This window comes from Ctenopharyngodon idella, chromosome 12, assembly GCF_019924925.1.
Source record: "Ctenopharyngodon idella isolate HZGC_01 chromosome 12, HZGC01, whole genome shotgun sequence".
NCBI lineage: Eukaryota > Metazoa > Chordata > Actinopteri > Cypriniformes > Xenocyprididae > Ctenopharyngodon > Ctenopharyngodon idella.
Window position 1 is genome coordinate 22,768,024 of NC_067231.1, and position 26,082 is coordinate 22,794,105.

The 26,082-nt window shown below is 37.8% G+C and overlaps 1 protein-coding gene across 4 annotated transcripts in view; it reads left to right on the plus strand.

Moving 5' to 3' along the window:
- The first annotated feature begins 595 nt into the window (after window positions 1-595).
- slc38a10 (solute carrier family 38 member 10) overlaps window positions 596-26,082 on the plus strand; it is a 29,768-nt gene continuing 4,281 nt past the window's right edge. The window contains exons 1-17 of one of the 4 annotated variants that reach the window (XM_051915489.1): window positions 596-824; window positions 1,524-1,730; window positions 2,010-2,127; window positions 2,484-2,529; window positions 2,622-2,715; window positions 3,304-3,447; window positions 4,720-4,844; window positions 12,115-12,217; window positions 14,050-14,232; window positions 15,366-15,477; window positions 17,252-17,358; window positions 19,783-19,945; window positions 23,128-23,301; window positions 23,393-23,851; window positions 24,087-24,185; window positions 24,862-24,882; window positions 25,605-25,856. In XM_051915489.1, coding sequence (XP_051771449.1) covers window positions 1,641-1,730; window positions 2,010-2,127; window positions 2,484-2,529; window positions 2,622-2,715; window positions 3,304-3,447; window positions 4,720-4,844; window positions 12,115-12,217; window positions 14,050-14,232; window positions 15,366-15,477; window positions 17,252-17,358; window positions 19,783-19,945; window positions 23,128-23,301; window positions 23,393-23,851; window positions 24,087-24,185; window positions 24,862-24,882; window positions 25,605-25,856 — 2,290 coding nt within the window. In that variant the 5' untranslated portion in view covers window positions 596-824; window positions 1,524-1,640. Of the gene's footprint in view, window positions 825-1,523; window positions 1,731-2,009; window positions 2,128-2,483; window positions 2,530-2,621; window positions 2,716-3,303; window positions 4,845-6,371; window positions 6,497-12,114; window positions 12,218-14,049; window positions 14,233-15,365; window positions 15,478-17,251; window positions 17,359-19,782; window positions 19,946-23,127; window positions 23,302-23,392; window positions 23,852-24,086; window positions 24,186-24,861; window positions 24,883-25,604; window positions 25,857-26,082 lie in introns of those variants that run through there. The other 3 variants (XM_051915488.1, XM_051915490.1, XM_051915491.1) reach the window with 3 other exon arrangements.

Genomic DNA, 26,082 nt, shown 5'->3' on the forward strand with positions numbered 1-26,082 from the left:
GGCCAATGGGCTGACTTGTCAGTTAGGTTCGAAGGCCAGTGGTACACAATAGCCAGACTTTTCCTGTCTCCTACCTAAAACCAGCCCCCCTAAAACAACACACTAAAATCCCCTCCCAGGAGAGCATATGCCTGACTGGGGCACGCTGGTCCCAACCTCTCTCCTCCATACATACTAGCAACAGAACAGAAGCCTCTGTTGCCCGGATTCCGCAGGGCTCCTGTTGCAGATCAACATCCCTTGTTCCTGTTTCCCTTTCCTGCTCAAATCTCTGTCCAAATGAAACAACACCGTGTTTCGTCTGTGTAGGTGCTGTTGACAGACAGAGCCATTGATGTGATCTCTGCATGCATAAAACCTACACCGTGTGTCAAAGTAAAGCATTGCGGGACTCTATGATATTGCAGGTGTTGGTTACTTTGAAAACAAAACGAACAAACCGTCAACTTCCAATTTCAGCTATATTCGTCAAATGAAAGTGAACGTGTCTAACCGTGACATGCTGTGACCATAGAGGCTGTGACGCTGTAGGCTGCATGTAATTCCACTCCTGGCCACTGGAGGCAGCAGGCCGCACTAGTGTCTTTGGTGGTAACGCCACACTGGCAGCACTTGTGCGTACTTCCTGGTTATAGAGTAGGGGAAACAAGGATTTTTTTTTGCCTCTTTCGGAAAATATCTTTATAAATATTTGTTGAATCTCCTGTAACTTTATACAGACGGCATAAACATCACCGGACGTTTATTAATAATCGTTTTAATATAGTCATGAACCGATGGTGACTTAGAAGAAATGAATGACTGATGGGAAAAGTGTGGACGTGGTATGTAAACAAACTTTTTTTTAAAACCTCCTCAGTCCTGAGATGGGAAACTTTATAAACTGTCAATGTGGTTAGTAATGAGAAATGCTATTTTTTTGCAATATAAATAGCATATTAAAATGGCAAATTAGGTACAGTATACAATAACTAGTTGACTTGTATAGTATTCAGTGTTACACATACTGTCACATGAACTCTAATATTAATCTGATAGATTAAAATGTTTATTTTCGCCAGTTATTCAAGATAAAAGCAAACACTGCCTATTTTCTGTTTAACATTCTGCCATTTGTGATTTTATTGAAAACTGACATGTTGAACATGTCTGTAAACCAACAGTAGTGGTGTCATTCTGTAATGATCTGCTTTCCTTCAGCATGGAAAGAAATCTTCTATATCAATGAGTCAATGAGTTTAATAGTATAAATGTATATTTATTATATATATATATTTTTAATATCCTTTGATTTGCATTGATTACTGTTTTTAGTTTGCATATTATTCTTGTCATACAAATTTAATTACGAATTATTCAATAAATAAGCAATTTAATTGTTGAAAATGATTTATATATTGCTGTTTTGTATCAACCTGTATAGTCCTCTTCATTTACAAAGAATATAAAACAAAAAAATCAAAAACAAAAGTCTCAATAAGGTTGAATTTGATAATGCTGTTTTTTTTCTTCTGTCTCCACAGAGCATCATAGCAAACAGTTGAAGGACATCTGTGTCAACCTACTTATCTCAAATAAACCTTAAGCACCATACACACACCCGTCTGGACGTTAGAGATCTCAGTTGTCCAAGAGCCAAAATGACTGCGTCAAATTGGGGTCTGATCATGAACGTTGTGAACAGCATCGTGGGTGTGAGTGTCTTGACGATGCCCTTCTGCTTCAAACAGGTAAAGAGGTTATGGGAAAGTGTGCTGTGCAGTTTTGTGTGATTTCATATGTTGAAGTCTGCCAAATGTGCTCACAGTTGTTTACACACAACGTTCCTGGTTAATAATCTGTGAACGGAGTGAATCAGAAATTGATAAGCTGCAATTTTAGTTTGTCCACACTATTTTGTGTCAGTAAAAGAATTAGTGTAAGAATGTGACTTTGATTTTAAACATGTAGGACATCTGTTTTCATCTATTACTTTTTATAGCAATTTTTCTTTTTCATTCTCTCTGCAGTGTGGAATTGTGTTGGGCACACTGTTGTTGTTCTTCTGTTCGTGGATGACCCACCAGTCCTGCATGTTTCTAGTCCACTCAGCTAGTAACACCAAACGCAGGACTTATGCTGGACTAGGTAAGAGTGGCCAAAAGCAACAAACACACAGAGGCTGCATTCATTTTCCATCATTTACCAAATAATAATGTTTTAAAGTGTCCTGTGTGTGGATTACTGTGGAATAATTCATTCATTTCAGTTCACATTCATTTGTATAGCGCTTGCAAAGCAGCATTACATAAAAATGCATTACATTACAATTTAGATTAATCTGTTATCAGAGGTGACTATGTCAAAGTGATGTCCATATATGGAAAATGTACAGTTCTAAGATAATACAAATCACTTTTACAAGACACGTTTTTGCAAGAAGCTTCCTTTTTTGGTTTTGGGTTTGAAATTTGTCTTTTTTCTCTCTATCTCTCGCTTCCCAGCTTTTCATGCTTATGGAAAACCAGGAAAAGCACTTGTGGAATTGAGGTAAGATGCCTTTGTAGGGATGAAATTCAACCTCATGAAGGAAATAAGCTTTTATTGCTTGTATTTTCTACTTACATTCTCTCTCTTTTCAGCATGATTGGCCTCATGCTGGGGACATGCATTGCTTTCTACGTCGTCATCGCAGATCTGGGGTCCAACTTTTTTGCTCAACTGCTTGGGCTGCAGGTAAGAAATAACGTTCCTACTTTTAGGTTGTCACATGGCTAAAATTAGGTAAACTCCTGTTGTTACTCCAACACATTTCTTCCAAATCAATTAATTGTTCATATGCAGTTCCCAGAACTGATCATTGCCCTTGTTCATAAACCTCTTATACTGATAAAATCAAAGGCCCCTATCTTTAAAGAGTGCTGAGCTACAAAAGAAAAAACACTTCATAGACTTTTTATAACTCTAGAGTAGATTAGATCACAGTTTCTGTGTGAAAATGAACTTTTTATCACACCTGCCAATGTCAGGTGAATTGAGAAATATTACTAGCCATAAATATTTCTTACTAGTGGTTGAACGATATATCGCCAAGGCTATATATATATATCGACTTTATATAGGTCATAGGCCACCCTGCTCTCTAAGATATCAGCATTGGCCATCAAAAAACCAATATCATTCGACTGACGACTAGTAATAACTAATAATATATATATATATATATATATATATATATATATATATAATATATATATATATTTTCTTTTTTCAGTTTTGTTGCTCTGAATTTGCCAGTAACTGCCTTTCCTTTTGCTCCTTCAGGTGACACGTAGCTTCCGTATCGTGTTACTGATCTCAGTCTCGCTGTTAGTCGTACTGCCCCTCAGCTTGCAGAGAAACATGATGTCATCCATCCAGTCGTTCTCAGCCATGGCGCTGATCTTCTACACACTCTTCATGTTCACGGTGAGTCGTTCCCCTTTCCAGTGTTCCAAACTCTAACCCTGTAAAATGTAAAATCAGATCCCATCAGCACACCCTCATCCAGGTGTAGACAGTTTACTTTATATATGTATATAATTCTGTATATGGCATTGGTATGAGGATGTAAAGGAGTAATTTGATCTTTTAGCTATTTGAATATTTAATTAAATTACATAAAAATGTGTTTTATAAAGTGTAAGAGGGCACTTCAACATGACTTTCAAACACTTCAAATTACAGCTGCTCTCTGCAGGTTGCTTTAAGGACATGTTTTTGAAAGACATTTCAATGATGTAGTGTATTAAGTATGTGGAATTCATTTATAGCTTTTATAAATGAAATTGGCCAATTTCTGTCTCTTTTGAGAAGTGTAATGTGGCGATTGGCTGATTTTTGTGAATACAATGTGAATATGCATCACCATGGCAGCAGGACTTCAATGTCTGTGGATTTTTCGGAAGCTTAAAAGTGAAGCGTAAGCTTAAATAACTAAAGAGAACCATCACAGAACAGAGAACATTATAAAACTCTGTATTTTGGGAAAGATGTTGAATGCGTTAGAGATCAGTTTTTAAATCAAATTCAATGAATATTCAATGTACATATTTTTCAAGTTATATACAGTGGGGGAAAAATAGCTGAGATCATATTGAAATTCTCTAATTTAACCTGTAAGTTTTAGAATTTTGAGAAATGTAAAACAAAGAAGTGTAAAATGAATAAGACATAGATATTTAAGATTCTGCATTATTTCTAGGTCAGTAATTAAATGTGATATTGATCATGTGAACCTCTTTATAAAGACAGTCAGGTGTTCGTTCTTCCATTGAAGCAAAAAAATGCTTGAAATTCAGGTTTTACACAAGTTTTCACTTGGATTATGTTGATAATATCATTTATAATAATAAAATGACAAAAAACACAATGTTCCCCACAACATAGAAGCATTTTTACTAATGGTCCTGATTTTTTGACCCAACTTTATGTAATCTAAATATTTTTTAACATTGACATTGCAAACATGGATGTTCCTAAAGTTTTTTATTCAATTGCATCACAGTGTAATTACCTTTACAGTTTATATACCTTTTATCCAGCTCCACAGGGCGTTTTTTTTCCCCAACCCAATTTCTTAGTCTAGCATTTAACCATCTATGTGTCTTCCCTCTGCCCCCATCTGAACCACTGCCCCGCCCCCATTCCTGATGCTGACTTCTGACTGACCATCTGACGCTTTGAATCGCCGGCCTATAGATAGTGTTGTCGTCTCTGCGTTATGGAATAATCAGTGGCTCCTGGGTGGAGCAAGTACATCTGTGGCGCTTCAAGGGTGTCATACAGTGTCTGCCAATTATCGCCACCACCTTCTGCTGCCACCCGTAAGTAATCCGCCCCGGAGAACGGACCGCACCACTGCCATGGATTCAGCTACATTACCCAAAATCCCCTTCCTCCTCTGTCCACCTTCATCCAATCTAAAGCTCTTTTTGTCGGCGCTGTCTGGTTCAGGGTATTTTTGTGGGTGTGAATGTGTGAGGTCAGTGCATTCGTGGCAGAGTTCATATGTATTGTAGTTCATCAGAGTTGTCTTGGCTCTTAGGTGATACTCAGCGTCCCTTGATATATTCCTACTAGAATTATTTTCTTACGACTGGGTAAGCAGGTCTGATAGGGTTGGTGATACAGATGGTTACACGGGCTGGTGATTTTGAAAGTGGCGAGTTGCTGCAAATGTTTTCTGCAAATGTGTGTAACAATCAGATTTTATCTTTCAAGATGAGATGTTTTGCATGCAACTAGAAAGTTTTGCTGTCCTTCAGAGATGAACTGGCATTGAAAATAATGTGTGGAAGTTGATCAGTACGATTTGTTCAATATGACTTTCCCCCATTAGTTGGCAAATGAGTTCCTTTGTTTCTCCCCTTAAAGAATAGTTCACTCAAAAATGATAATTCTGTTATGATTTACTCACCATAATGTTGTTTTAAACATGATGACTTTCTTTCTACCATGAAACACAACAGAAAAAGTAAGTGCTCTTTTGATGATTTCAAGCTTCTAAGGCCCTGTTTCGACCTGGTATTAAGATGCGTTTTGGTCGATTGGATCACAAATGGACGATGCTAAATACAGGTGTAAACGGGGTGTAAAACGTTTTGATCTTGTCTACTTTCGACTACTTCCAGAGGTAGTCGAAAATGCACCGGATTGCTTTCGCAGTGTGTAAATGCTCATGTGGTCGAATGTGTTCGAACAGCCACAAAAGTCTGCCTACTCTCCACCTACTGGCCTAACGCGTAAACATTCGCTCTAGCCAGACTGGAATTAAACTATGTCGGCTGAAGACCCAAGTCTGGTTGACCCAAGACCCAAGAAAAATGTACCAAGCACAATGTTCTCTCACCATTCCTGATTTCTAACATACACTCACCGCATTCGGCCGGTCTTGCGGCTGTCAGATATGAAGTGGTACAACCTTGATAATAATATGAAATGTTGCCTGAGAGCCAAATCAGCATATTAGAGTGATTTCCGAAGGATCATGTGATGCTGAAGACTGGAGTAATTGCTGCTAAAAATTCAGCTTTGCATTACAGGAATAAATTACATTTTAAAATATATTAAAATAGAAAACAAATTGTAATAATATTTCACAATATTTTGATCAGATAAATGTAGCCTTGTTGAGCATAAAAGACTTTTGAGACATAAGGGTGAGTAAAAGATGACAGAATTTTAATTTTGGGGGTGAAGTCTTTAAATCTCTTTCAAACAGATTACAGGGTCTCCATGCTCTCTTCATAGTCAGTGAGTTTTATCACAGCATCATCACTGCCCTCCTCGTCCTTTTCTCTCCTTTCTTTATGGGATGTTCTGTAACCCTCCTGCTCTCCCCTCCACCACAGATGGTGCTCTCCTCCTTCAAACATGGCCTCCTCACTGGCCAGTGGCTGAACAAGGTCATTTACGTTCGGTGGGACGGCGTCTTTCGCTGCATCCCTATCTGTGGCATGGCATTTGCCTGTCAGTCGTAAGTACTCCCCAATCCTCGCACTGCCTCTCCCCTCCTTTCTGTTGCCTAAATCAGGCCAGTTAGGCTTAATGTAAGGCTCCATTTTAATGGTGCAAAAGGACATTCGAGAGCTGATGTACCTAATACAAGTGTGTTTGCTCTGAGAAAATGGACCTTTGAAGCTGCTTAGCTTGTCATAACTATAATCTTTATCAAATATCTTAGAAATTGTGTGGCACTAATCTGCGTGGAATGCTTAACTTTTTGCCTTCTGCGTACTGTTTTTACCCTATTCTTAACACTAACACCGTTCCTTAAAGGCATAGTTGACCCAAAAATGAAACATCTGTCATCATTTACTCACCATCATGTCATTCCAAACCTGTATGACATTCTTTCTTTCGTGGAGGAAAAGACCAACATTTGAGTTTTATTCGCTGTTTGTCTTGCTTCAGCTGTAGCTTTTAAATCTCTTTCACACATGTGCATAATGAAAACTTGCCATGTAAAAACATGCTGGAAAAAAGGAAGAAAGTCATACAGGTTTGGAACGATGGGTGAGTGAGTAATGACAGAATGCATTTCAGTTACAGGCCTCTTTCCCTTTATAACATGTTTGAATAACTTCAGTTTTCTTAGCAATAAAAGACTGACCCACAAGGCTGTCTTGATCTATTTCGTCAGTTGGCAACCTGTCAGTTGAACTATTAGTGCATTTTGATACAAGCATAAATGATTCATAAATATGGAATGATGAGTTTTTGAAGCTTATCATAGTTCATCCAAAAAGAGCTCACCGTGACCGGATCTTCCCCTGATGAATTCAACCACTGTGCACTTGTATTATGTTGAAACTATGATGTGTTGTGGGAGTACCATAGACTAATGTTGAGATCATAGTTAACATTGTTACAGCTCTTTGATACTGCTGGGAGACATTTGTCCATAAGATTTTGATAAGAATTCACATTCTTTTTCTCCGTCTTGAACTAATTTTATGTCTCTATTCTTTCCTTTTCACTAGCTCAAATATACTAACCATGCAGGGGGTTGGGGTCTCAGTGTTTACCTGGTCAGGTATTCTCAAGTTTGGGCAGGGAGCGTCATTTACTCACTTCTTTCTGTTTCTTATGTTTCACAACATTAACGCCATTCACCAATGTCTATTCACTTCTACTCCCAGTTCCTTCAGCTCTTCTTTTCCTTTCTTTTCTTTTCTTCTTTTTTTTTATTGTGCAGATCATTCTTACTGTAGTTTTACTATATCTACATCATATTAAATAAAATCTCTGCAATACATATATGGTTATCATAGTTTTGACCTGCTAATATTGTCTGTCAAATTGATGTTTTTTTTTTTAAACAATTAAACTATAAACATCCAGGGATGTGTTAAAAATGTATTAATGTAATAATTTTTCTACAAATAATTAGGGTTGGGACAATATATCGATGCATTGTGGATCGATTCTGATATTTTCAGAATGTATCGCGATTCTCTCTCGAATTGATTCTGAGCTTAGTTTTTAACAGCAGATGGCACTATATGCTTTAGAAACACCCGTACTCCGCTTCCTTCCAAATCATTATACACACTACTTGAACCCTCTATAAAATAATCATTCATAAAGTTCAAAAAGGTTGAAGCGAATTACAAGGGTGTTTGCAGTGGGCTGTTTACATTAATCTCATGTCATAAAAGCTTTCTGAGGTGCTAGTACATTCTCAGACTCTTCAGCACTCTTCTTCATGAGCATTTGAGTGTGTGGTTAAAAAAACTAGCCTAGAGCGCCATCTGCTGTTAAAAACTAAGCTCAGAATCGATTCGAGAGAGAATCGCAGTGCATTTGTAAAATATCAGAGTCGATCCACAAAGTGCGATGCATTAATATATTGCCCCAGCCCTAGATAACAGAAGGAACCTTATATGCATAGGACTATATGTGCGCGATATGTAATAAAAAGTTACCCTTTTTCATGTTTTTGTCTGATTTGTTTCTCAAAAACATTAAAAAAAATCCCGTCGGCCCGAACATCTATAGACTGTTGAATATACTGTTGTTATTCAACAGTGTTTTGATCTGCCTGCATTGACACCATTGTATGCGAACTGAACTAAGCTGGATGATGACATCACTGTTTACTCCAGTGCTGATATAGATAAATTAACTAAATTAATAACTATTGATTCTTACAACAGAATCAATACTGAATTTACTTAAGATGGACAATGACACCATTTTCTTTAAGAGCTGCTGTGCAGCCAAAATTGTATACCAGTTATCACTGTAAAGCTGCTTTGACACAATCTGCTTGACTTGACTTGACTTGACTACTGTTTAAAAGTTCAGGGCCGGCAAGATTTTTTTGATGTTTTTGAGAAAAAAAATCATATCAATTCGTGAAAAAGTAACTTTTTTTTTTTTTTTTTACATATCGCGCACATATAGTCCTATGCATATAAGGTTCCTTCTGTTATCTTTAACATGGTGCTTGTTTGTGTGTGTGTCTAGGTATTTATGTGTTTGGGAGTGAATAGAATTGAGGTGTCTAAGTGTGCAGATGCCAGCACAAATGTGTGTGTGTGTTTGAGAGTGAGGGTGTTGGGGTGGAGGAGGTGTCAGTGTTGGATTCTGGTGTGGATGAGGTAATGCGGTTCTTGAGGCTGACTGTGACTCCCCCTTTATACACACACACACACACACACACACACACACACACACACACACACACTCTCTTTCTCTGAAGGGTGATGAGTGATATTTGGCTGTGACTTCTTGGCCAGCATTGACATACAATGCCACTTACACCCGATCATTAGAAGAGCGAGACGGCGCTACATGACCTCTGATCCGACCACAAACAGTTCCTGTCATCGCCTACGTTTACCCATATATTTACATTTATTACTTTAGTACATTTAGTACGAGCTCTGTTTGATGCCAAATTGAATCTTTAGAGAAAAGTTGACCTGGTTGCTCTTTTGACTAAGAGAACAGATACTGTTCATTGACGAGCAGCATTCTGGGTCCACTGGCGCCCTTATACGGCTCCTGCTTAATGTGTAAATACCTCTGTAATGTGTAAACACCATAATGGTGTTATTCCTATCGTAAAATTGTCATGTCAGCTTACACAGCATCAAGTCACAGATTCACAGCTTTAGGTGTTATGACGGGATCATTTTAGCAGTATTACAAAATAATTACTGTGTCAACACTTGGTAGAGGTGTAGAGAAATTGCAGTGGGACTGTAGCATCACCGATCTTCCCCCTTCACGCACACTGTAATTTCATCAGGAATGGCTTTTCTGGGGTCTTTCTCTCCTTCTTATGACACTGAATTATTTATATAATTCTTTAGTTATACGTTTGAATTCTATTTTGCATCCATGTCATGGCTGTAAAAGCGTTTAATTGGCCGTGCCACTAACATATGCCCCCATTTTATTTGTGTCTCTCTCAATTCAGTTTGAACTCTGTTGGCAATGTGAAAGATATTGTTAAAAAAGCATTTGGAAGGACTTAAAAGATTAAAACTTGCGTTGAAGGAAATTATAAAAGTATATTTGCATTTCCTGAAGGAATACTAGGGCTTAGATAAATAAAGTCAGATTTTTAGATTCTGGGTAAATTACGCATAATCACGTGTTGCTCATCTCGTTGTCATGAGACTCAACATGTGACTTGTGTTTTCTGTCAGTTTTGTAAGAGAATCAACCATTGGCTGTTAAATGGTGTCAGTTAATGAGTATTCTTAGGAGAAACAAAGGGAGCATTTACCGGCCTTAAAAGACAAATCCTCGATTATGCCACATTCAGATCATAGATGTTTTGTCTTCCTGGAGACATTTGTAGACATTTATACATACAGTATGCAAATTTTACGATCACAACTTTTATTCATTTTTAAAAGTTTGGGGTTGGTAAGATTTTTAAAAAAGTTTTTGAAAATTCTCTTATGCTCACCAAACCTGCATTTATTTGATCCAAAATACAGTAAATATGTAAAACTGTTTTGTATTTTAATGTATTTTAAAATGTAATTATTATTGTGATGGCAAAGCTGAATTTTCAGCATCATTACTCTAGTAATTACATCATTACTAGTCTTCAGTGTCACATGATCCTTCAGAAATCATTCTAATTTGCTGATTTGGTGCTCAAGAAACATTTCTAATTGTTGTCAATGATGAAAACAGTTGTGCTGCTTAATATTTTAGTTAAAACCATGAAAGATTTTTTTTCAGGATTCTCTGATGAATAGAAATCTTTTGTAACATTATAAATGTCTTTACGGTCACTTTTGATCAATTTAATGCAGTCAATGGGAGATTTTCAAATTTCAAATGGAGTTTGAATGGAAAATGAATGTTTGAGCAATATCAAAACAGTGCTGTGTTGCAAATACTGTAATGAATATGTGAAAATGAAGAAAAAAAATACACATAAAATGTGTAAGTCTGCATAGATGTCTCTCTCTCTTCCTACTCTGGTTTTTATTGCGAGTGGGTTCCAGCTATGAGACAGACTGGCCTTTGGTGTGAGATCAGGCGTTGGCTTAAAAAGCCCAGAACGTGGTACTGTATATCCCAATAAAAGCTGGAATGGGCTCCGACTGTGTCTACGAGAGCTGTGAGTGGGCTGAGAGCAAGAGAGCCCGAATAAAAGCCCATACTGCCAGGAAATTTTATAACATGCTAAAGTCTGACTAGCACTTGTCGATAATATATAGCCGTTGTAAATTCCCCATTTAATGTTTTGCTGGCGTCTGGTTTTATTGGTTGTCCTGATGACAGACATAGATTTTTTTCTGCTCTTTTTGTAGCTGTTTTTTGTTTCTCTGTGATACTGAACCCTTTATCAGTGCTTGTTTCATCCAATTCGGCTCTCCCTCCTTCCTTCCCACCCTCCCTCCATTTTGTCTTTTGTATGTCTGAAATGAGTGATGGCCTTTCTATATTAAATTCCTGCTTCTCTTGCTCTCTTGCATGTTTATGTCTCTAGAGCTCAAATGCACAGTTCAGTATGTCCTTATGCTAAATAATGATTATACTGTGACTGGTCAGTTTGAGTTAACCCATAAATAAGCATTTATGTGTTTTCACATAATGTTATATTTTCTCATAACATTACTATAAATCTGACATTGCACAAATTGTGCATCTGTTATAATAATATGTCCTGTAGTATTGTGATATTTTAAAGGAATGCTTTGGGTTTGATGCAAGAATTTTTCTGTGACATGCAGTCGATTACCACATGGTGTTCTTAAGTTTGTAAAAACATCATGTTTACTTTAAGCTTATGGGATCAGTCCATGTAAAACCGGTAGACCCTGTAACATTCACATGATATGCGCAAAGAAACAAGAAATTGACTATTTGAAAAATGAAAATTTCACCCACAATAATTACATCAGTTATGCACAACCAAATGTTCTTCCACTTAGAACACTGTTAAATAATGATTTAGACTTCTTTACACTTCTTTCTAAATATTTTATCAAAAATATGAGCTGCAACTGAATTTTTGTCTGTGGTAATCGACAGTATGTCATAGTCTTAACTTGTATTGACCCACTTCAAGGTATGCATCTTGAGCCTGATATATATAAAAAGTTTCTTCTTCCATAGGCAAGTATTACCCACTTACGACAGCCTAGATGAGCCCTCTGTGAAGAGAATGAGCACAATATTCACTTCCTCCCTCAATGTGGTCACCACCTTCTACATCACAGTAAGTGTGTGAGACAGTTCATCAGCTGATAACTGATAAACAGTAACCATTTACTTTTTGTGTTTTAACTTTTCTTCTGTTTTAACCCTTTCTGGAGTGACTAACTAAATAGCTAATTAATTTATGGGTGTCACTTAAAAGCTTAAAATGCATATAAAATCTGACCGTTTTCATTTTTTATTTTTGCTTTTTAATTTTCTGACAAATGAGAAGTGCTCTATTTCATATTTATTATAATCTTATTTCATAAATAATATTAGGAAACATTAAAAACATACAGATCGGATAGCCGTAAGTTGTTCAGTCGTGGGAAGGGTCTCAACTAGTAACTCAACTTTTATTTAGCAAGGATGCATTAAAGTTATTAAAAGCGACAGTAAAGACATTTGTAATGTTACAAAAAAGTTCTGTTCATCAAAGATGAACCTTATTCATCAAATCCTGAAAAAAAAAAAAATGCTCTGTAGCTGCTCTGTCCTTATTGGCTCCTGAGAGCATGTGTCCTCAGACACTGAAAAGAAATGAGGATTCAAGAATAGTGGAGTTGCCGTTGGATCACGTTCTTGCTCTTAGATCCATATCCATCCCCTACAGGTGATTGCCCCTCCCCTTTTTGTGGGTTTTGGGTTCACACTGATACCCTGGAATGTCCTCCCAATTCCCATTCGGGGCTTAGAAGAACAGAAAGAACTCAGACGATGAGGTCAGACCGACTGGCACGTTCCTTTATAACCCATATACACTGACGCGCTCCATCAACATCAAATGTCGTGTCTCTTTTATTCCTTCATAAATATTTTCAGGGCCACTTTGTGTGGAATGTGTTTTAAGACATCGTCAGAATGTTTCTGGTCCCTATTCTCTTCTCTGAAAGCTGAAGTATAAATGTTACCTTGAGAGATAATATTGCTCGTGATTTTTTTTACAGTGTTCTTTGTATTCTACTTTTATATTTCATCATCTTTTTGCTTTTTCTCTTTGAACAAAAGCCGAATTGATTCAGGGGAGGGTTTGTAGAATAGAATAGAGAGGGAGTTTTGTGCCAGGCTCAAGGACTTCTCCCTGGTGTTGCTACTGAAGGGAACCTTTTCCTCTGCGGATAGATCAAGGCCAGCAAGGTCGGGAAAGGAGGGAAAGCACTGCTTTGTTTCTCTGTATAGAGGGCCTTCAGGGGGCCGATAGGCTTTAAAGACCTTTGAAAATCAGCTTGCTATTTTTCATCACATAAAAACAATATCATTGCACAGTCAGGAGGGGTTGTGAGGTCATCAAAGAGACAAGGAAAGAGACATGGATCTCTGTTGGGCTGCTTCTGTATAATGCTATAAGAAGTATTAGTCCTGATCATTTCAAGCAGGATCAAGTGACCCTGTATGAAATTATATGTTTGCTCAGATGAAGCACATACTGAAGTGGAAAGTCAATGTAACAGAATTCTTCTCCATGTTTGTCCTACAAAACATTACTTCAGTATTGAGTATCCATCTTTTTAAATTGAAAAACTGCAGTGAAACTAGGGCTGTGCCGAAATTTTCATATATAATATATCGTAAATGAATTAATCGCACAAGATGCACAAAAGTGCATTGGAAAATTATTTTTAGATGATTTTTAATGTAATGTAATATGATTTTCTCAGCCTCTCCAATCAATTCTTGATGGAAAAAACACTAAACACCTGCACTAAATTAATTCTTGCCTATTTTTTAGTTTTAATTGAAAATGGATCACATTACTGAATGCTGTTTAATATTTTTTGTCTTGACCATTATGCAGATTTCTCTTTCAAAAGACTCGAATGATTAACTGTACTATGTACTGTGTTCCTCCAGGTGGGGTTCTTTGGTTATGTGAGCTTCACAGATAACATTGCTGGGAACGTACTGATGAACTTTCCATCTAACCTGGTAACGGAGATGATCCGTGTGGGCTTTATGATGTCTGTGGCTGTGGGCTTCCCCATGATGATCCTGCCCTGCAGACAGGCCATCAACACCATGCTATTCGAGCAGCAGGTAAGGGGGTTTTCAAACTTTTCAATGCCGTGGACCCCCTGAATATGATGTTTCCTTTGTGACCGACCACCTTCCTAAAACATAAAGACAGCAATTTATGTTCATGTATAAAAATCCATTTATACTGTAATATATAATGTGTGATATAATGTAATATTATAAATACATGTAAAATATTATATGGAAAATATGTATTTTCTATTTTGTCAAATTTGGTGAATTTTAACTATTTATTTATTTATTTGTATTTAATTTATTTATAAATCATTTTTACACAGTTTTTTTTCACTGTACTTGTACTAAACCCCCTTGTGGCTTTTATTTTTTATTTTTTTTATTTTTATTCATATTTTTAATTGACTAAAAATATTAAAAAATAAAAGTGATGTGTATTGTGACTGGTTGGACATATCAACAACGACATCCCATTTTGTCCACACCAAATTAACCCACAATATGTATCCCCTTTTTTTAAAATGCCCAAGTTCTTGGCCCACATTTAAAATCTTTTACCTTGCACCGTCTGGACAAACTCAGGTGTCTCCTCCTTACTGGTGCACATAAACTGCACCAGCTGCAGAAGTATTTTGCTAAATTTAATGGACTCAATAAAGACTTCATTGAGTCTAACAGATTTACACAGGGCTGATGTCAGACCCCAAGTCTGGTCTCAGTCAGCATGCAGTTGCCTGCTCTGTCCCTCGGTATGGATCCCTTGAGATCCCCTGAGTCTCCTTCCACTACTCAGACACCAGTGATCCAGCCTCCACGGACAGCAGACTGCTGGGGCGCTGAGAGATTCAAGAGGAAATAAAAGGGGCTGGATTGATGAGAACAGGTCCAGATCTCCTCCATAAAGCAGCCAAGACTTCAGCTCGCTGTCTCACCGCTACTGCCACGCTGAATCAGCTCAAATCACGGTTGGATTCGCGGTCAGGCGAAGGGTTTTATGCTGTCGTTAAATCTGGCATTTTGACAACAGAGCGGAGAGGGGTTTATGAAACTTGCATGCCAAACCCAATATCCTTACATGCATTTCACTTGTTCAACCATAACAGAGGCTTCGAGAACTAAATGCATGTCTGGAATCTAGTAACAGGTTTGAAGGTGCTCTGTTTGTCTCTGTTTTTCAGCAAAAGGATGGCACCTTCGCTGCAGGAGGGTATATGCCACCCCTTCGTTTCAAGAGCATCACTCTTTGCATTGTTTTTGGCACCATGTTGGGCGGCATCCTCATTCCTAATGGTAAGTCGGTTTGTGTGTGCTCACGTTTCGCAAGTTTCACTCTCCCTAATACCGTCATGACATCACACCCCACTTCATCTTCCCTTTTAAAATATCTCTCCGTCAATCACTCCTTATCCTTCCTCTCGGTACCGTCCATTCATTATCAGCAGAACAGGATGATAAAGATGTGTGTTTTAGGCGATGGTGGGGTGGGCCATGTTTTATTCATTCTTCATGGAGATTGGCTGTCGCTGGCGCGGGCTCCATTTGGCTCACTGGGCCCAATTAGACTAATAGAGAGGGGAAGGTGAGACTCTCAGAGACGATTGAATGGGGGAAAGGCATAGCTCTGTCCTCCATGACGGCTCCGCTGGCCACTGGCGTGTCCTCGCGGCCACAAATCCAACCATAGGGAAGCAGACTTTGCAGGGCATAAATTTGAGTAAAACAATATGGCTGCTCTCAGGATGAAAAACACCCCCTGGGCCCACTGCCCAGCCTTGCAACACAAGGGCAGCATGGAGGAAAGATGGTAGGAGGCAGATAGAGGGATGAGGGGGGGAGTGTGTGATGGAGCGGTCTGGGGAGAAAGACTGATGGAGGATGGATGTGGTGATTCAGGAGATGAGATGGTGTAGATTGCCTGTGCCATTTTTTTTCTGCTTTAAACTGCCTTCTCATGTTGGGTCTGAATATAGTGCAGGTTGAAATGGATTTGTACACTTATAGATCAGCTTACTGTTGTATTTTGGTTTATATATTAAAGCAATTAGCCATCTAAGGCTGTGCATTATAGTGATTTTTACAAATGCACTTTATCACTATAGTGAACTGTTAAAGGGTTGTGTTATCACTTACAGTGTGTTTCAAGGTCAGTAAGTTTAAATATCATAAAAAAATCTGATAATATTACCTTTTTATATTAAGTTAGTTCTTTAGAAATATAATATATGTTTTATATTTAAACTACCATTCAAAAGTTTGGATCAGTATGATTTTTTTTATCAAATTAATACTTGAAGGATGCATATAAAAGATTTATATTTTGAATAAATGCTGTTCTTTTAAACTTTCTATTCATCAAAGGATCCTGAAAGACAATGTATAACAGTTTCCACAAACATATTAAGCAGCACAACTGTTTTCAACATTGATAATAAGAAATGTTTCTTGAGCACCAAATCAGCATGTTAGAATAATTTCTGAAGGATCATGTGACACTGAAGACTAAAGTAATGATGCTAAAAATTCAGCTTTGCCATCACAAGAATAAATTAATTTGAAAGTATATAAAAAAAAAAAATCTTAATTGTAATAATATTTCACATTATTTCTATTTTTACTGTATTTTTTGATCAAATAAATGCAACCTTGGCGAGCATAAGAGACTTCTTTCAAAAACATAATCTTACTGACCTCAAACTTTCGAATGGTAGTGCATATATTGTACTTTTTACCTTAAAGTATTCTTGAAAATTTGTTTGAATAAAATTATTAACATTTACACAAAATCAGTACTTCCAAGTAATATAGTTCATTATCCTTAACTTTGTTTTGGTTTTGTAAAGTAGCAACTTAATACATTAATATAGAATTCAGCTGATGTGTGCATAGGCTATTTTGCAGCTTCAGATATGACTTATCATATTTTAGAGCCTAAACTATTGGTTATATAGTATGATTTTTATATTTTTAGATTCTTAATTAGTAGTGCACTAACATTTTTGTTACATTACATTTGTTACAGATTAGTTCTATAAAATGAATGTATGTATGTGTCTGTGTGCCATAGTGGAGACCATCCTGGGTCTGACTGGAGCCACCATGGGCAGTCTGATCTGCTTCATCTGCCCAGCTCTCATCTATAAGAAGATCATGAAGAATGCCTGGACTGCACAGGTATGGCACACCTGACATCTGACGGTCAATTTTTTACTCATATGACGTGATATAAAATATATATAAAATAAAATAGAGAAGCGTTATTTTAAATTCTTAATACTTCACAATATTACTGTTTTTACTATATTTTTAATCAAATAAATGCTGCCTTGGTGAGCATACTAGGACATCTTTCGAAAACATTAAAAAATCTTACAGACATGAAATTTTTGTCTGTGTGATATCTGATGTGAAATGAAATAAGAATGCACTTGGATTGTGTGCGAGGAAGAAAGGGCAGCTGCTCTTCTCTCTTTGTAATGGAGTTTGTCATTAATTTTGATATCCTGCAAGTGCATTGACAAGCTGTGTGGAGTCATTCCCACAGTGTGTGTGCTGGCACTGTCTGGCTCTGTGCCTCGAGCTGTGCCCCCTCCGTCTCCTGCCCAAATTACAGATGCCTTTGCTCTTTCACAATAGAGTGAAAACAACTGAGGTCTCATCTTAGACGATGTGTAACCACAATGCTGATGTCTCCCTCACCTCTTTTGCATTGTGTGGTTTGCGAGCAGCCAACATACTGATGTTCATTGTTCTTTAGTGCCAGCTCTGCCACACTTCCATGCCCATGAGTCTTTGCCACCAGGGTCACTTCTCAAACACTGGAGTCCACCCAAATGGGTGGCGTTTCTGATATTGGGGTGAGGATCATTCCAAAAGAGCTTCTTGTCATAATGAGCACAGCAGATGTTTGTGTTGGCATGAGTGTATAATGCCACTCTTCCATGTCTCATGCCAAACAGCCTGACATGTCCAGGTCCACGGATGCACAAAGAATACCCACAGATCAGGGGCAGTGAAACTGGGAAGGGCCTGCTTTAATAGATTTCATCAGCGTTTGGGGCACCATTAATGACTGTAGGACATTATTGTAGATCGGATGCCAACGATACCCTTGCCAGCTTTGTGTATTGGGCAGAGCAGTGCAGCACTGGGACAGTTTAGAGAGGACACACCTCACGCCATGAGCAGGAAGTGCAGCAGAAGTGGAGTATCTTTGAGCAAATGAGGGGGGGAAACAAATACATCCTTCCCATTTTCAGTGAGGGCAAGCACTTGGACAAACTTTGGATTTTATCATCTCCAGGGGAAGAAGGAGCTTGACAAGATGTATGCAAACTGCAAGCTGTGTGAAGCGAAAGTGAAGTATGTTAGGTGCACTACAAGCATGAGGACTCACATTGAACGCTATAATACAGAGAACAAAAACCCCCATTCGCAAACATTCTGGTCAGCCAACCAATTTTCTAAACTTTTGGCCAACACTGAATGGGAGAGGAAAATAACTCCATCCATACTTTGTTTCTAAATCTAGCAAATTTGAATTTGCTGAAAACATATTCAAAAACCATTTATTACCATTTTATTAATTTCATTTCATTTACCAGTTTTATCTTTAGAAGTTATTTTTGTAAGTGGTGTAACCATTAAGTAAAAATTATAATTTCCTAAAAACTTTGAATCCCTGTGAGTGTACATACCTTAATTATATTCAAGTTAGTTTTCAAAGTAAAAAGTATTTTTTTGAATATCATGGGATTTTTTTTTTAGGTAATTTAATTTGTCAACATGGACATATCAACATAAAAAGTTCAAATGATCTGTTTATATTTAATATTTAACAGATATTTCTATATTAAACTTGCAAAAACTGTGATATAATTTCCAGCTTTGTTTTTTTTTTTCTCCATATAGCAACATGTGCATTTTGTTCTTCATTATGATCTAAGGGGTAACACCATTTCCCACAAAAATATAAAAATTCATCTTTTCATCAAAGGCCTGGTGTATTTAAAGGGTTAATTCACCCAAAAATGAAATCTCTGTCATTAATTACTCACCCTCATGTTGTTTCACACCCATAAGACCTTTGTTCATCTTTGGAACACAAATTAAGATATTTTTGATTAAATACACACATTTTGATTAAACCACACATACCGTAAGCAGCAACGTCATTGCGCCTTTCAAGGCCCAGAAAGGTAACAAAGACATCGTTAAAATAGTCCGTGTGACTACAGTGGTTCAACCTTAATTTTATGAAGCGATGAGAATACATTTTGTGCGCAAAAACAAAACAAAAAGACTTCAGATACCTCTCGGATTTCATCAAAAATATCTTAATGTGTGTTTTTTTTTCGGGTTTGGAATGACACGAGGGTGAGTAATTAATGACAGAATTTTCATTTTTGGGTGAACTAACCCTTTAAGTCGTTGTCTGTATAAATTGTATTTTTTTATTATATTTTTGAGTGCATTTAAAAGAGCCTGACAATAAAAAAGAAGACAAATCTGCATCTCTCTTTTGATCTTTTACTGTATTTCAGATGACCATATACACTAACTCTCTTTTCTCTCTTCATTCCTCTTTTTCTGTTTTAGCTGGTTCTGTGGGTCGGTCTCGGTATCCTGCTCATCAGTACCTTCACCACTCTGTCCATTTCTTCCAACGAGCCGCAGAAATTAAACCCTCCTCTGGATGTCCCCGCAAAAACTGAGGACAAGCTTCCCATCCTCATCCCCCCTGAGATGCCCAAAGACCCAGGTACATCTATGCCTAATATTTATGGAGAGAGAGAGTTATCATCAGTTGGATAAATGACACAAAATAGAAAACTAATTTCTGAAAGGATGAGTTATAATGAGAAAGAATTGTGAAGGAGCACAAATGATTAGCTCCAGTAGCAGGCCTCTGTTTGAATCAGTGACCTGAATGACGCCCTTCAAACCTGAGCGCTCGGTGTCCCAGAGCAGCAGTGAAACGGCCGGTGGCGTTTTCCCGTTATGGCTCCGGTCAGGGAAGGAAGATGGGAGGGCGTCCAAATTTGGGAGAGGGCAGAAACGACAGTGTTCCCTCCAACACAGGCCGATACAGGACAGAGGCTTATAAAAAGGAGCGTCCCAACAACTTCATCCACCATTACCTCTCCCTTTCTGTTCTGCCACTCCTCCTTCCTCTCCCTCTCACTCCCTCCTGCTGACTGACACTGGCATTTATCATTGAGCGGACACCCACTTCCACACCTGTTTCCTGTTTACAGCGTGCTGGTAAGGGCAGCTGTATGAAAACGCAGGGCTCAGTGAGCGAGCGAGTGGAACATGGGGCCCGCGGGCATGTAGAGGTGTGCGTTTGCAGCTGTATGAGTACACACAGGCACGCTTTGCTTTTCAGGATTGTAGGGATGTACACCCCACCCCCTATACTATACGCTCGCTCTTTCTTTTCAACTCCCTTTTTCTTGTCTCGCTCCCATAGATAATGTTTATCAAGACTGCTATCCTTTCTCATTTGAAATGTGTAACTCCTTTCTGCGTATGCATAAATGCTGTCGTGCAATAGATTATCTGTTACGGTAGTACACTACAGGCTCAGGTTAAAGAAAGGTGTAGACATTGTAAATATTCAAAGGCTGTTTTGCACAGGACAAGTGGCAAGGTTATATGGAAAGCACTGAGCATCCATCTCGTACCCTTATTAGAAATCTCCTCTACGGTTCGGCTCATGTCCTGTTGGTCTTTCATGCTCTGCTGCCCTCTACTGGTATTTATGTGGCACTCTCAGTGGGATTTTTAGGACTGGGCTGCAGCAGAAAAGCAGGCACAGATTTTAGTTTAGGCTTCTTGCTATGGCTTGGAGTAAAAAGAATATTGCATATGACAGTGGTACTCAGCCTCTGCCAGTTCATGAGACAAGCCTTCTTAAAGGGATAGTTCAAAATTAAAATTTTGTCATCATTTACTCACCCTCATGTTGTTCCAAACCTGTATGAACACAAAAGAACATATTTTAAAGAATGTTGGTACTCAAACAGTGGATGGTAGCCATTGACTTCCATAGTATTTTTTTTTTTTTTTTTTTTTTACTACTATAGAAGTCAATGGCTACCATCCACTGTTTGAGTACCAACATTCTTTAAAATATCTTATCTGAAACAACTTTACTTTTTGACTGACGTCACCAAACCCTCTAATTTGTCAATTCTAACCACCTGTCATATACACTACCATTAAATAAGATAGTGTCGGTTAGACTTTGTAAATTTTATTTTAAAGTCTCTTATGCTCACCAAGGCAGCACTTATGTGGTGAAAAATTCAGTAAAAACAGCAATATTATTTTGTTTATTTAATCAGGGACAATACACATTATTAATACATGACAATTTAGCCAAATTAGCCTATTTTCATCCATAGTCCCTTGTAAAAAATTAAAACAATTTAAAATACTTTTCTATTTTAATATATTTTAAAATGTCATTTATTCCTGTGATGGCCATTACTCCGGTCTTCAGTTTCACATGGTCACGTGGTCAGAAATCATCATTCTAATATGCTGATTTAGTGCTCAAGAAACATTTATTATTATTAATGTTGAAAACAGTTGTGCTGCTACAAGATACAAGAAAATACAAGATAGTTTTGATTTGTTGACTTTTCTATTATTTTGAATGTGGTGAAATAGTGTCCAAGTCCAAACTTTCAACTGGTAGTGTAGAGACCCTGCCCAACTAGCTGCGGTGGTCTGTTCTGGAATGGAACGCCCACTTTTTAACAATCCAGTCAAATCCCACTGGATAAAATCAAGTTCCGCCTTCAATTTTTGGGATTTTTGCCATAATGAAGAGCAGTGTTAAAGGTTTAGTTCACCCAAAAATGAAAATTCTGTCATTTATTACTCACCCTCATGTCATTCCACACCTGTAAGACCTTCGTTCATCTTCGGAACACAAATTAAGATATTTTCATTGCCAGCAAGACAATTAACACTTTCAAATCCCAGAAACCTACTAAAGACGTATTTAAAACAGTTCATGTAACTAACTTATGAAGCGACGAGAATACTTTTTGTGCACCAAAAACACAAATAACGACTTTATTTAACAATATCTAGTGATGGGCAATTTCAAAACACTGCTTCATGAAGCTTTGAAGCTTTACGAATCTTGTGTTTCGAATCGGTGGTTCGGAGTGTGAATCAAACTGCCAAAGTCACGCCCCCCAGACGGGGAACAATTTAAATTTCGCTTATGATGTAGCGGAGCCTCATTTACTGAAATCATGTGACTTTGGCAGTTTGATACCTGTTTAATACAGGCTCCAAACCACTGATTCGAAACACAAGATTCATAAAGCTTCGAAGCTTCAATGTTTTGAAATCGCCCATCACTAGATATTGTTGAATAAAGTCGTTATTTTGTTTTTTGGCACACAAAAAGTATTCTCGTTGCTTCATAACATTAAGGTTGAACCACTGTAGTCACATGAACTGTTTTAAAAATGTCTTTAGTAGCTTTCTGGGCATCTGAAAGTGTTAATTGTCTTGCTGGCGATGCAGGCCTCACTGAGCCATCGGATTTTATCAAAAATACCTTAATTTGTGTTCTTAGAAGATGAACGAAGGTCTTACGGGTTTGGAATGACATGAGGGAGAGTAATTAATGACAGAATTTTCATTTTTGGGTGAACTAAAACTTTAACATAATTTTGCTTTATTTGGATTGGTTTGTCTGTACCTAAAGTAGGGTCTTTGTCAAAGAGTCACACTGCAAATTACATCTAATTAAAGAACCAAAAAACAAAACTTTGAGACCATCATTAAAGAGTCATGTAAAGCATGAGAGCCATAGGTTGATAACCATGGGTATGGGATAAATTTGACATGCCTTTTACCTTGCAGAGAAATTTGAAATATTTTTTTGATACATCTAGTTTGTCTGTCTGTTTCTAGTGCAAGAGAAGGGAGTGGATCCTGATCCAGGAAAAAAGCCAGATAGGCCCCCAATAGAAATTGAACAGCCAGCAGAGAAGGAAGCAGCAGAGCCCCCTCAAATTAAAGTACCTGTGGAAGTGGCTGAGGGAAAGAATAAGGAGGAGGAGGTTCAGCTGGATCGCCCTGAAGCAGGTAATGCATTCATTTAGCCATGTAATTTTGATGGCTTTGTGACATATGAGAACCTCTGAGCAGTTGCAGAGATCTGGCTTATCTTTTACAGGTGTAGCAATTCCAGAAGGGGAAGCCCACCGCCATGAGCCGCCCATCCCTCATGACAGAGTTCAGATAGATGAGATCAAAAACAAGGAGGAGCTAGAGGACGAAAAGAAACAACCTGTAGCTGTGGAGGAAGAAAATAAACTGCCTGCCAGAGAGGAGGAGGAGCTTCTTGCTGAGCAGGGGGCGGGGCAAGCACAAGAGGTAGGAGAGGAATCTGTAAAAGAGGAGTCAAAAGAAAAAGATACGGTGAAAAGAGCTGTAAATCAGGACCAGCTTGCAGCTAATGAAGTGTTGGACAAGGCAGAAAATCCAGAAGATCTAAAGAAAGTTGAGCCCTTGGTGGTACATAAAGAACCAGAAAACCTGCCTGAAGTAAAAGAAAAGCATGATGAGAATGAACCGGTCAAAGAGAAGATCCCAGAGGAGATGGAGAAAGCCCCTGAACCCCAGGATGAGAAACGTGAGTGAACACATTATTAGAGTGAACATGGCAACCTCCCAGATCTTCATAAAATGTAAACATCTAGTTTCTGTTTAGCGTACATGACTGATAAACTCTAAGTAGCTTGTAAACAGCGTCTGTGACCTTTTGTTTTTATTCATATTCTGGTTAATATGGCACATCATAAGGTCCAAGCATATGACCTTTTCCACTCTGTAATGTTTTGTTCATTCATTGACTGTGCTTCCTGCAGCGAAGGAGAAGCTTCTTGTGCAGGAGCACAAGGAAGAGAAGGTTCCAGATGGAAAGGATGGAGGAGCAGACAAGGATGGAGATGGGGACAAGATGGAAGGTAAGTGCTTTATCCATCACAGAACATTGTCCAGAATCTTTAGGAAGTGTGGTTTGAAATATAGGTTGTATATAGGCTGGTGGTTTGAAAAATAGTGTATCCTGTTGTGTTATTCAGTCAGATGTGTGAGCTCACAGTTCTACTCTTTGCCTGGTTTTGTTATCCTTCATAAATCTCCTTTGTTTCTTGGTGGGAAATGGAATTTTTTTTCTCTCTTTCTCCCTTCATCGTATGTTTATAGTTACATAATATTCATAATTCATATATATATATATATATATATATATATAAAAATAACAACACTGATTGTGAATAATTAAACGCAGCAACTTTACCCGTGACTTAATGTGTAATAATATTAAGGACACAATACAAGATCATTTTATTAAGCAAATTCATTTAATTCAGTCCATACACTAGAAGGTCATTGATATGTAAACCTATCTTGCCCTTTTTCTTTTCTAACTGTTTTATTTTCTCTGTTTTCTGTGGCCGACATCTGAAATGTCACATGCTCTATGCTCAGATATACCTCAAAGAAGCACCAAATCTTTCACGTGGCTTGTTTTTTTATTAAGGCACTTTGCACTCTTTCTGCTGTCTTTTTCTCTTTTGTTTCTCGATTTCTTATCTTCCTCCACCATTCTGTTGTGCCACGGACTCCTGCCACCTACAGTGATTAAAAAGATTGTTGCAGGTACGAGATGATGTGTCTTAAATCTGCTGTTCTTTTTCCACTCAGTCTGTCATCTTTGCTACTATTTTTAACTCTCACATTTCGACCCTTCAATCATAGCTGTTAATAACCAATAGTCTGTTACCTGTGTTTACATTGACCATTATTCATCTAGTTTACTGTCTATGTGTGTATATAGTACTATAGCTGTGGAAATAGAATCTCCTTTCAATTGGGATCCCTAGTCTGTCTCTTTTTTATGATGAATGTGCATAGAAACACTCTAGTAACTATTTAGCAACTGGCGAGCAGTGCACTAAAAATCACACAGAACAACAGCAATTGTCTAGCAACCACCTAACAATGCACTACTAACAGCATAGAAACACCCTAGAAACCACCTATAAAAACTTAACAATACTTTAGAGACTCAGAACACCTTGTTCTGAACATTGCTTAGCAAATAGTGGGAAAGTTATCAGGCCGGCTACAACATCACGGCGGCAGGTTTTGTATAGGCAGTCACCACTAACATTTCCTTTAGAAAAACTAAAAATCTAGATTTAATTTGATAAACAATCTGACTGACAAGTATTTTGGCCATAGATAATTGCACTAATTATATTCAATGGATTTTAAATCCGTTTTGAAAGGATTTTAATAATCACATTTTTATGTATTATTGCAAGGCATGTTGGATCATTGTTTCTTCTCTTTTTCCTTTCTGCTTGACTGATCCTCAGAGGGTCAGTTGGACCATGCTGTGCTGCTGCAGGTAATTAAGGAGCAGCAAGAACAGCAGAAAAGGCTTTTGGACCAACAGGAAAAACTTCTAGCGGTGATTGAGGAGCAACACAAGGAGATGCACCAAATTAAGGAGGGAGAAGAAGAACCAAAGGCAGTAGAACAGCAGAAAAGACATGTGGACCAAGAGGAAAAACATGAGGAGGTCCATCAAGTAAAGGAAGGAGAAGCTGAACCAAAGGCAGCAGCAGGTGAGTTGCTAAAAGTCAGATAATGTTACATACTGGTGGTACCAATACAGGCACCGCTCTTCTCAAATTTATTTGAGATCTTGACAACTTGTCGTAAAAAGGTGAAAGTTTTAAAAAACAAATTCTTGTGGCCCTGGTCATGTAGTGAAAAAATAAAAAAAGAATAATTCAATTAACCTGACCAGGAGTGTGTTTCCCGAAAGCATCATTAGCCAACTATGTTCGC